Here is a 12,899-nt window from a genome sequence, read left to right as displayed (position 1 = left end):
CCTCTGCTTCCTGGGCCCTCACTGCTTCCCTCTGAGCATCCAATTTCCACCTGTTCTCCAAGAGCAAGCACAATTCTCACTTCCTCTGTAGACGCCCCCCCGACCCCAATTCTCATGCTTTCCCAGGAACTGCAGCCCCTTCCTATTCAGTGCAGATGCCCATCTTCAGGTGTCCTCTCTCCCAGAGATTCCCTGGCCTGGTTCCCCTGGCAACCACTGCTTTGATCCTTCTCACCTCCCTTTCCCACACGGAAGCTGATGGATAGGAAGTAAGTTTGTGTACAGGAAGTAGTTGTAGATTGGATTTAAGTTTGTAGACAGGAAGTAAGTTTGTGGACAGGAAGTAGCTTGTGAACAGGAAGTAAGTTTGTGGACCGGAAGTTTGCCCCCCTGGTCTCTGAATCCCAAGCTTAATCAACACAATGCCTGGTCCCAGGTGCAGGATCAGTAAATGATTGATGGTGGATCAAAGTTCATCTCTTTTCCTGTCTTGTAATATTATTTTACCTGAGTGTGCATTTGGGGAAGATTGAGGAAAAGCTTTAATTCCTCCATGGCTCCGCAGGTGTGATTTACGGAGAAGATCTTCAATTAACAGGATTCCATTTTCAATTTATGAAACAGTTATATTTTCAGGTCTTTTTCAAGAGCTAATAATTTTAAAAAATTACTTAATTGCTAAAGATTTTATGAATCACAGCAAAGGTATTCTTTGATAATTCTTAATTACATACAATTCCAAATGCTTAGATATTTGGAAACACCTGGGTGTCCTTAGTAGGTATATAAAATTTGTTTAATGATGTTTTCACAATCTCAGTGGAGAAAAATTTCTCAAAAAATTTTTAAAAAATTATTTTCTTTTAATTCTGCTTTCAACTGAAATAAAATCTTAAAACCCTCCAATGATGGTAATCCCTGGGTTCAGAACCCCTGAAAGGCATTTGAAACTGTTTCATGCATCCTGTTTTGTCTGAGCCTTAAACAGTGAGTATTCCCTCACAGTTAGCAATGAGGAAATTAGGTTTAACACCCATCTTTGTAAAGCTGCGTAGAGAGCAATAAACAGGCCACAGTCTGGTTCTTGTTGGCCAAGCTGTTAACCACGTAACCTGAAAGCTTGAAAGACATCTGGAGTATACATAACGAACAAGATGAAGCAAATATGACAACCAGGAAAAGACAGGGATTCTTGAAATTGTGACTTTGCTGCCTGCTGCCCAACAGAGTGGTCTAGAGCTGTGACTGGTTCCGAATCCCCGGGGTCGAATCCCGCCTGCCTGTCATTGCTGCTCTGTTCTCGGCGTGTTGCCTGAACTCTGGGGCTTCAGCCTCCTCCTCTGTGAAATGCGGATGGCGTGAAGATTGATGTGCTTCAAAATCCACGAAGCTGTTACATCAGTCCTGGCACATGTGCTTGTTTTTATTATTGCACAAATGAATTTTATAATAAGGTAGTAACGTCATGAAGTATCTGGCTGGTCTGTGTTTTGTCCTTTATTTAGTTCATCCATTTATCCACAGATAAGATAAACCATTTTAATAGCTACTTCTCATTCACGTGCTCATACGTATTACTTGAGTGCATGTTCCGTGAGAAGCAGCGTGCTACGTGCTACATAATATCTATGTAAGGCCTGGAGAGCAAGTCTCCCTGCTTGGGCCCTGTAGGCTGCAGGAGGCTCACAAGCTGTTTTCACGGAGCCATCCCGAGGGCCCCAGCGATGCAGGGCACGTTTCAGGGAGCTTTCATTCTCTTCTCTGGCCTGGCCAGCGCTCACCTGCTGTGACATTCACCAGGCTGGCCTTTGCTCCTTGGGAACCAAGGAAAGGAAGAAGACGCTCCCGGTCCTGCCCCCGAGGCCCCCAGGCTAAGAAGGGGCACAGAGGACCACCAGCATCGCTCCTGTTATCTCCGTTCTTAGGGGACCTTGTATCTATGGATGCTCTGCTCCAAGCCCTCTTCCCATGAAGCACGGAGCATTCGCACAGCCCTTCTGAAATAAGCCTTGACATTTTATCCGAAGTTTTGTATCATGACTCCCGCCTGCAAGGACTCCCACCCTTTTCTTTAATGACAGGATCCTGCTTTCTCTTTGGAACCGCAGCACTGTTTTTGTGAGCTCCCCCAAGAGGCAGTCTGCCCCACCCTCAACTAATGGCCTCCCAGCCCCCGGGCTCCCTGAGACGTTCCATGCTGGCCGCAGAGTTATTTCCTCCTGTGACAAGTTGCGTGCTGCTTTGCATCAGGTTGCAACAGATGATGTCAGAAAGCGGAAAAAAAACAGTGTCCTCCCCCAGGACCCAGGGACTCACAACAACAGACTTGGTGGAGATTTCGATGGGAGAACGTCTACCTCGGCTTTGAACAGTCATCCTTTACACCCATCATCTTTATCATATTTGTTTTTTTCTCATGGGCATTAAAAACATGTTCTTTGTTCTGAAGTGTTTTCTGAGGCTTAAAACTCATTTTGTGTATAGAATAACATTCAAGGTTCAGTACACGACTTGGTTTTTTGTTCATGCTTTTCCAAGGACAGATGATTAAAATACCATCCACAGTACGTACGGGGGGAATCTTGTGGAAAACTTCATCCCAGAACTAATATCCTACTGATGACTGTCCTGATTTGTTTAAGAAAATCACTTATTGTGGAATACATTCTGGGGATCAGATGCTTTGAAATAAAAATTTACATACAAAAAATGTCTGTGGTTTTGTGTTTTTTTTTAAACAAAGGCAACAATAGGACTTGAATTGTACTTATCAATGCTTTTTTTTTAATCATGGTTTCTTCTGCTGGTGCTTTGATTGCATTTCAGAGAAGAGCCTTTGACTCACATTGATACTTCTTCGCTAGTGATATCCTGGACGGCATGCCAAGGTAAGATCTTGGAGGGTAAGGAAATCCCCAGGAACCGGCTAAGGCCTTTGCTCAGAGCGCGAGGTTCAGCTGTGCAGCCCTTTGGAGAGTCTGGGGACCTGCCCGCTGCAGATGTGGGGCTACGTCTATGGGAGTCTGTGATAAACGCCTCTGAGCATAAGAAACACAAACACAAAAGAGTGGGAAAATAAATCACATGCCATGATCTGTCCCTATAACTCACAGTCTGCGGTTAAGGGTAAATAAGAATTAGTCCCGTTTCCTTCCCCACTCATAATTTCTTCAGGGATATGGCAAAACCAGGCCATCCTGAAACCTCGGGGCTGTGGTCGCCTGTGTGACTCTAGCTCATTCCCACATGTCCACCTATTTGAGGGGCATCCCCAATACGGAAGACCAGGAATGGGTGGGATTGGGGATTCAATCAAATGCTCTGTTCTCCCAAGATAATCTAGAGTTTTCCACCATGTTTGGGGGCATTTTTTCAACTGCATTTCAGACCCAGGGGTAGCTGGTGCCATTGCTGGTGGGACAGTCATGGAGGGCAAGAAGAATTGTGTGGCTAGTGACCCTCATTTTGCTTGCTTTGGTTCTGAGCATATCCGGGAATTTAACTCCCCACTAGGAGTGGCACCGTGTAGAGGGATAAGGTTTAGGGCAGGGAGTCGATCCCCAAACAATCGATCCAGGCTTCACGGTTCTTGACCTCTTCTGTCTGTGCACGATGGGTGAATCCACTTAGGTCATAGAACAAGCCCTGCCGAGGGTCAGATGTGTCATTTCCGTGTTCCGGGCCAGAGCTAAGTCATCCTTTCCCTACTCTGTCCACTCCTGGCTTCCCTCTCTGGCCCCATCTGAACGTGGGGACCTGATCCTTCTCTGCCCAAAGCTCTGGCATCTTCCTGCTTGGCTCGCCACTCTCGGCATTCACCAGCCACACGGATTTTCCTCACTTCTTGAGCACGCCATGCTCCTGCAGCCCCCATTTTAAACAAAAAATTTCAAAAGTAATCTGTACTCCTTCTTAAAAAAAAAAAAAGGAGAGAAAGAAAGTATCAGATGTTGAAGATAAAAAGCCAGTGTATTCTCCCAAATTCCACCTGTGTACTCTGTCCTTTTAAATGTTTATCTCATCTACCTATCTATCATCTATCTATCTATCTATCTATCATCTATCTATCATCTATTTATCTATCTATCTTCATCATCATCTCTATCTGTCCAGTTTATATGTGCGTGTGTGTGTATTTAGCTTCAATAGGATAAGATGGTCCATTTGCTGTGCAACTTGCTTCTTTCACATAGTACGCGTCCCTCCGTGGCAGTACATAGTATTATAATTACTCAATTTTAACCTCTTCAAAACAAGGTGGTGGAACCTGTCGCAAAGGCGATGTAATTCACGTCACTCAGTCCAACCACCTGAAAAAGAGTGAGCCGAGGCCAAGGGCTCCTGGATTCCTTTAAACTTCCTTGTGAATTTTCTTAGCTTCCCATGGCTGCCAATGGTTCATTCATACCACACGGCCCTCTTCTATTTTTTTGTTGTGGGAGCTTTTAGAATGTTCCTTTTATTTTTGGTGTTCTTCTATTTTATCAGAATGTGGATGTATTTCTTCTTCATCCTGTTCTGGCCTTGGTGGACCATTATCTAAGAAACTCCAGCCCTGGAAATGATGCTTCAATTATTTCTCTTATTATTTCTTTCTCACCTTTCTGTCTCTAAGTCTCTATTAGTTTGACCCTCCTGGATATATCTCGCAAGACTGTTAAGTTTTCATTTATTCACTTGTCTGTTTATTTTTGCTTCTGGATCTGGGAGATTGCTTTGACAGTATCTGCTGACTGGTCTGCACAGTGGAGAAGGGCTCTGGTCTAGATAACCAGCTTGGTGTTTCCATCCATGTTTATTTTGCTGATCCTACGATCCTACTTTTATTTCCAGGGTCTCTTCCTTTTCTGTGGGTGCTGTTCTCTTCTTCTCGTTTTCTTTTGCCCCTCCCCCTTCCTGCTCCTAATTGCAGCCAATTCTGATTTTATGGGTGTAACTCCCTCTCTAACCTTTCAAGATCAAATTGGATTTCTTTTCTTTTTTTTCCGGCACGCAGGCCTCTCACTGTTGTGGCCTCTCCCGTTGCGGAGCACAGGCTCCAGATGCGCAGGCTCAGCGGCCATGGCTCACGGGCCCAGCCGCGCTGTTGCACGTGGGATTCTCCCGGACCGGGGCACGAACCCGCGTCCCCTGCATCGGCAGGCGGACTCTCAACCACTGCGCCACCAGGGAAGCCCCTTGGATTTCTTTCATTATTATGATTATTTCTGTTTTCTCTCCACGGAGCTCTTTTATTTGTTCATCATTATCTTCCGTGCTGGTGTTTTCCTCTGTCTCGTGGCCCTCGGTTTGCTGAATTTTTATGAATGGAGGCCTGGGCTGGTTCACATGGGCGGTGATTGTGGGTTTCCTCTGCAGCCTCTGCACATCTGTTTCCTGAGCGGGCATTTTCCGTGACTGGCGAATTGCAGGCCCCATAGAAGTGGGTGAGGCACCAACAGTAGGAAAAACAAGTGGGCATGCTGGGGCCCTCCCCTTCCCGGGCCAAGTGCCAAACCAGGGCATTGATAACAGAGCATAGAGATTTCCCTGCTTCCTCGGTTCTTGGCCCCTTCGTGTCTCAGTGATTTTTCATAGCAACTCCTAAGCCAAAAGTGGGTCCTAACTGCTCTTTGTATAAGTAGTTAGGTTCAAGCAACTTATTAACTATTTATGTCCTAACAACTTAGTAGCTGTTTAAAAGATGAAAACAGATGCCCACTACTGTATATAAAATAGATATACAACAAGGACCTACTGTATGGCACAGGGAACTATATTCAATATCTTGTAAGGACTAATAACGGAAAAAGAATCTGAGAAAGAATAGATATATAGATATATATGTATATAAATAACGGAATCACTTTGCTATACGCCTGGAACACTGTAAATCAACTATACTTCAATTTAAAAAAAGAAAACAAAAACCCCCCAATACAAGTAAATTAAAAGAGGAAACAGTATTTCTCTGCCATACCAAAAGAACCCCCGTACTTAGTGGTGGGCTGGATGTGCCTGACAGAACGGCACTGCATCTCAAGCCCTGGGGTCGGATCGGATACCTCACGCTGCATTTTCTGGTCCACCTTGATTTTGTCATCCACTTGCTTTTCGTTATTTCAGCGCCTGTTGAGAAACTTCGCTTCTAAAAGATATGACATCATGGGAAAGAATGCTCGTTATTGCCTTTTCCAAGAAAGAATCGAGTGGCTTCGTACTACGCCAAAGGTCTATGACTTCAGTTCTAGACTAGTTATCTTTTCGCCACGTGTTTGGATGCAGTGTTCTTCTTTCCTCCAACCTTGCTAAGCAAAATCCAATTCTTAAGAAATCTATAAATCAGGGAGCAAACTTGGCATGTCGGCAATGTGTGTTTTTTTTCACTTACTGAGATTTATCTGGGAAGAACGGAGCGCGCTGAGAATCTGAGGCTCTAATGTGTGACATTTAACCTTTCTGAATAGAATAATTTCAGTTATATAATAGATTAGTTGTAAGGTTTGAAACACATATAAGGTTTTCTTTTTTTTTTTAAGCTATGTGGTAGCGTTCAAGCCATTGGAAGGCCTGGGTAGGTTATCCCAGTTTGTAGGAAATCCCAAACACTTCAGAGTGTCTCCATACCCTGGTGGGGTAGCAAGTGGCAAGTATTTTGGGAAAGAAAATGGAAAAGTCAAGGCTGGGGCAAAATGGAATTTCCATCATAATTATCTAAGAAACCTACCTAGGAACCAAATTTGGGGCTTTTATGGGTAGTTCAAAAGTGATGTTTGTGTTCTACGGAATGGGGAGCGGAAGGCAAATGAAATATCCAGGTAGGCTGGTGATTATTCACATAAAAAAACAGAAGAATGGAATCAACCCACTCATGCTGGCTCTGACTTATTTGGCTTGGGATAGATGAGGCTTTTCTCCCATAAGTGGACGTAACAAAAACTGATGGGGAAATGTGTTGACTAAAAAATATATTTATAGATATATTTTATGGAAGACGTTGAAAACTCCAACTATTCATTCCAACCTCCAGGCGTTTTGGTTGCCAGTGATAGCCTGACCATGAATCAGCCATGATTCTCAAACAAGCCAAGTAGCATCCCTAGGACTCAGTTTCTTTAGCTGTGAAATGAGGCTGTGGACCGGGGGACACACAGATGACTTCCTGGCTCTGTGAACGGCTGGGTTGCTCATCCATCTATCACGTGATAATAAACCAGACACAGCGTGTTGAATCCTCTCTTCTTTCCTCCTTTGCTTCTGGGACGTCATTTTCTCCTGGTTCTTTTCCTTTTCTCTTTGGCCATACATTCTCAGCTTCCTTTCTCTCTCTGTTCTTTTCAGATACTGTGATCCCCCTAGTTGCATTCCCAAACTGCTTGTTTCCCCCCGCGACCCTGTATACAATTCACGAAAAGCAACTTCATCCGTACGTATGAATTCAACCAGCGAACTGGTAGTGTTAGCCCAGGCCTCTTTCTGAGCCTCAGACTCATATATTCAACCCCCTATACACAGCGTTGCTTCAATGTCCATAAATGTCTCTAACTCAGAATGTCCAGAGCTGAAATCATTATCTCTTGCCCTTAATTGATCTCTTGCAATAGAATACTAATTGATTTTTTCCCCTTCAATGTAACCCTCTCCAATCCGTCTTCCATCCTGTCAACAGAACGACCCTACTAAAACCCAAATCTAATCATGCTTCTCTGGTGATTAAAAATCTTTCGTTTCCCCATCGCATTCAAAATTCATTTACAACTTCTTTGCAGCTCTTCACAGCTCTGTCTTCACCTGCTTCTCAAGCTTTTGTTCTCTACCGCTAAGACCTTTCAACCGCACAGCGATGGTGATTTTTTGGGGGGTTTGCAGTTCTATCAGTTTTGACACATGTATGGATTCCCGTGACCACCACCACTGTCAGGACACAGAATGGCTCCATCATCCTCAAAACCTCCCTCGGGGCTATCCCTTTACAGTCATATCCAACCCCATCACTTGCCCCCGGCAACCACGAATCTATTCTTCACCATTATAGGTCTGTCTTTTCAATAACATGGTGCAAATATAATACGACCTTTCGAGACTGGCTTCATTCACTCTCCACAATGCCTCTAAGATTCATCCAAGTTGTTGTGTGTCACAGATGTGTTCCTTTTTATTGCTGAGGTGTATTCCATTGTCCCAAGATACCACGTTTTACTCATTCATTCACCCATTGAGGGACATTCTGATTGTTTCCGGTTTGGGGCAATTATAAATAGAGCTGCTGTAAACATTCAAGTACAGCATTTTGTGTGAAGACACATTTTTATTTCTCTAGGGTAAATACCCAGAAGTAGGATCATTGGGTCATATGATAAAGGTATGTTTAACTTTATAAGAACCTATAAAGCTGTTTTCCAGAGTGGGTGCCTATAATTTTTTTAAAGACTCATAGTTAATTCTGGTGTTGTCTTAGTCTGTCCAGGCTGCTGTAACAAAGACCGTAGACTAGCTGTTTATAAACAACACACATTTATTTCTCACAGTTCTAGAGGCTGAGGGTCCAAGATCAGTGTGCCGGCAGATCTGGTGTGTGGTGGGGGGGTCCCCTTCCTGGTTCATAGATGGCCATCTTCACCATGTGTCCTCTCCTGGTGGAAGGGGTGAGGGAGCTCTCTGTAAAGACACTAATCCTATTCAGGAGGGCGTCACCCTCATGACCTAATCACCTTCCCCAAGGGTCCCCCATCTCCTTATACCATCGCATTGGGGTTAAGTTTCAACATACAAGTTTTGGGGGACACACAAACACTCTACAGTAGGTTTGGAAACCATGGCTGTGTGTAATCACATGTATGTTGGTCTCCCCCGTAAACTATAAGGTGCTTGAAGAAAGAGACTGTGTGTATTTATTCTTGTAATCTCCGTATCCCCCAGACCTAGCTGAGTGCCAGCATATACTTGTTGATTGGTGCAAAAATGGGGGTGACAAAGGGTGCCAACTGGCCTTCCTCCCCACAGTGGGGAAGTGAAGACCGTGTCATAGTCAGTGATAATTATGCTTTCCTTGATTTGTTTTTTAGTTTTAAAACAAATAGCAGTTGAGATAGTACCTTTCTATTTTTAAAAATGGTTTCCAAATTCAGTAAAATATTTAATGAACTGAGATCTGCATTTACCAGACAGAAATATTCCATCTTGCAGTCCACCCTCTGTCCCACTGTTTCAAATTTTAACCATAAATAAAAGCTCGAAAAGGTCACCATGAAAGACAGAATTAAAATAACTCAAGTATGTTTCTTTGTTGTTATGGTCAATGTACTATTACTTCTTACTTAGAATCTAAGACTTAACTGCAAGAATATGTCTAAACACAGGGGCTGGAGAAGCAGCTGGAACAAGCTTGACCTGGTTCCTACCCTCAGGCTCCTCCCCACCAAGCGAAGACAGGAGCTGGTCCTCCTGTGCAGGGGCCACTGTGTAACCTGGGGTTCTCTGGGTGAACTTTCACGTAGAATCGACATTTATTAAATGATAAAAATACAAATGCATTCATGGGAGTTTACACATCCGTATTAGTTTCCTGTGGCTGCAGTAACAAATTAGCACAGACTGGGTGGTTTAAAACAACAGAATTTTATTCTCTCACAGTTCAGGAGGCCAGGAGTATGACATCAAGTTGGTGGCCAAGGTTGGTTCCTTCTAAGGTCATGAGGGAGATTCTGGTCCCGGTCTCTGTCCCGGCCCTGCTGGTGGCCGGCAGTACGCGGAGTTGCTTGGCCGCTAGTCACGTGGCTCTAATCTCTGCCTTTGTCTGCAGGTGGCCTTGTCCCTGTGTCTGTGTCCTTTCTGTTCTAATAAGGACATCTGTCATATTGGATTCAGGGCTCAGGGTACTTCAGTAGGACCTCATCTTAACTTGACTACATCTATAGAGATGCTTCTTCAGAATAAAGACTCTTTCATAGGTACCAGGGGTCAAGATGTGAACATAAGTCTTGGGGGGACACAGTTCAACACACACACACAGCTCAACAATGACTGATAGCAGTTATTAGATCTTAGATCGACACATGCTTTTATGTGTGTGGAGGAGGATTTTATCACTGTGTTCACAATGATTAGCTTACGGTAATAATGAAAGCAGGTCATTTTCATCTGGTTTTCTTGTCATGGCCCTTGGGAGCCACTGACCCAAACCTCTTCAGCTGGCTTATGATGGTGCTTGAAATTCCTGGTAGTTTCTTTTGCCTTAAGGCCGTACTTTTCAAACAGAAGCAGAACACCAGGAAGAGAAATGGTGGCCTATTGTTCTGGGGTCCTTGAAGCTCTGGAGTAAACACCGCTTTTCTTCCTGGACTATGAATTTTACTTGACAATAAGCAATTTTAATATTAACGTAAATACAGTGGGAAGCAGGTTGTGAATTTTACATATACTTTAAAAATTAAATAGGAGACCACAAAATAGACCATAATCCCAGGTGCCTGAAATTACTTTCCTGTGTCATGACATTAAACCAATAAACAAATTAAACTAAGACAGGGTGGAAAGGGTGCATCTCAAAGCAGCGAGACATGTCGTGTTTTCCTCTGACTTAGAGGAAAAAAATAATTGGGAGAACAGAGTAAGCGCTGACAGCACAGAGGAAGAGGCACTGAAGTTTTCTGTGTATTAATTTTCTGTCTTGATGGAAAATTTGTGAGCATTTATATCTTTGCAAAACAAACTATTACTCAGACTTCAGGATTTATGTCAATATCCTTGATACTTCCATCCTCTGAGATACTGGACATCACAGGGAGGTGGGAAAGAGTGCAGGGAGGAAGGGACGGGAGAAGGCTCCCCATACTTCACCCGAGGTCAACTCAGAGCTGCAAACCAGTGGTTTTCAAGGCTCGGGTCCTATTTGCAGGTCATTAAACCACGTCAGTGGGTCATGACCTGCATTTAAAAAAAGATCTGTTTCGACTCCATGAGACTAGCATGGAGAATAACAGAGTGTGTGACTTATAGTATATACAGCATCTTGTGACTTTTCGTCACACGCGTGAGCATACAGGTACGTTAGATTGCCATACTTCATCACAAAGAGCTGTCACAGGAGAAGAAAGTTGTTCCCAGGAAGTTAACGCTTTGGAGAGAACATGGGTGAGTCACTAACATTTTTTTCTAAGTACGTGTAGATGTGGCAATTGTGGAAAATAAGGAGGCAACCAGATCTAGAAAGACTTTGCATTTAGATCTAGAAAGATTTTGCATTTAGATGGCCTCCCAAGGGCTTCTTAAGTTTTCAAAAAGCCCCAACTAGAATTTAGGAATAGATACTGAGAGTGTTTTATAGATATATGTGTGTGTTAAATTCCAACCAGCTGGCCCATCTTTAAGAAACGCCTCTCCTCCAAGCAGAATACCGGTGCAGGAGCGTACAGTGTGTGGACAGATGTTTCATGATCGCTGGCTCACGCCCACCTCTCCTTTGAAGGGACAAACTCGAGGTCCGAGTGCGTCCCGCTAAGTTGCCCTGGCTGTGGTTGGCAGGTACCCTGAAGTCCTGTGCAGGTGAGAGTGACTTCAGGACAGGTGAAAACCAGCAACTTTCAGCCCATCCTTCCTTGCCCTCTTAGGATGGTGGGGTTTGGTCTCAACTTCCCTCTGTCCCTGACCCCTGGCCGAGGCAGACAGGTCACTGTGGGTGCACAGGACTGGCAGCAAGGAGGGTCGGCCCGGCCGACCCCCCGACCCCCTAAGTCTTCCCTCCGTAGCAGAGTGTCCCCTGTCCTTCCTCAGGTAGGGGTGAACTGTGCCCAGTGCAGGCGGTGGCTTCCTCTGCACGGGATGCGGACCGAGACTCCTCAAGCATCAGAGACCTCATCGCTCTGGCAGGGCTGCGAGGAGAGGTGGAGGATGGTCTGGCCAGTGGTCCAGGCGGTCAGTGCTGACGGCAGAGAAGAATCGAGGTGGAGAAACACGATGCAGTCTGATGCGTTCTCCTTGGGAGGGTCTCTCTGGGGGCAGCTCAAGTGAGAACTAACGGAAACAGGAAACGCTGCAGTCTGGGGCCACCGGTCTCCTGCCTCTGTGTCTCAGCCCTGAGCGGGGGTCTGCAGTTGGACTGGGATGCTTGCTGGCTGGTGCCAGGCCACAGAGAGCTGCCCCTGGCTGCTGGGTCTGGGGACCACAGCCCGCTGGTGGCGGCCGGCTGTTAGGTGTCCACACAGCAGGCGAATCTCAGCCCAGGGGAAGAAATATCTGGTCCCCAGCATGGCGGCGGGATGCTACAGCATCATGGAAGCTTTAGTGGCATTCTCTTGTAACATCATCACCTAAGGACAAATAGATACTGGCTGTGAAGTGGTATGGGGTCTGCTTTTCTAGAACCTCTGTGGAGAGGAGGGAGGAGTCTACACATTAATAGCAAATATTACACATAAATGCTACACAGATGTTTTCCACCCTATATATTAGTGAAGCTCAAAGCATCCAGCAGCATTTTCATTAATATATTTTATTATTAAATAGTGATAACCTTTTATTATATATTCATTATTAAATATGTATTCTTTTCTTGTTAAAATATATCTGTATGAAAAGCTAGACTAATACAAGGAACGCTGTGTCCTCACCACCCAGCATTGCTAGCATTTACCATGTTTGCTTGGGTTAGTTTTAAAAGAATTAACCTATTAGATTCTATAGAAGCCCATCCTACTAATTACTAGCCCTTCTGAAATAGTTTATTTTATTTTTAAATTTTTATTGCAGTAAAGTTGATTTACAATGTTGTGTTAGTTTCAGGTGTACAGCACATTGAATCGGTTATACATATACATATATCCACTCTTTTTTAGATTCTTTTCCCATATAGGTTGAAATATTTTAAATGGTCCTTTCTTTTTCTTTTCTTTTCTTTTTTTTTTTTTTTTTTTTGGTAAAGC

At 44.2% G+C, this 12,899-nt stretch overlaps 1 protein-coding gene across 1 annotated transcript in view; it reads left to right on the top strand.

Annotated features, from left to right (window-relative positions):
- Positions 1-12,170, top strand: part of IRS2 (insulin receptor substrate 2) — a 76,458-nt gene extending 64,288 nt beyond the window's left edge. Inside the window, exons 2-3 of the mRNA XM_065895945.1 lie at positions 11,752-11,892; positions 12,052-12,170. Of these exons, the coding sequence (XP_065752017.1) occupies positions 11,752-11,892; positions 12,052-12,170 (260 nt within the window). The remainder of the gene's footprint in view (positions 1-11,751; positions 11,893-12,051) is intronic.
- Positions 12,171-12,899: the final 729 nt, after the last annotated feature.

The sequence above is a fragment of the Phocoena phocoena genome, chromosome 18 (assembly GCF_963924675.1).
Source record: "Phocoena phocoena chromosome 18, mPhoPho1.1, whole genome shotgun sequence".
Lineage (NCBI taxonomy): Eukaryota > Metazoa > Chordata > Mammalia > Artiodactyla > Phocoenidae > Phocoena > Phocoena phocoena.
This window is presented reverse-complemented; position numbering and strand designations above follow the sequence as displayed.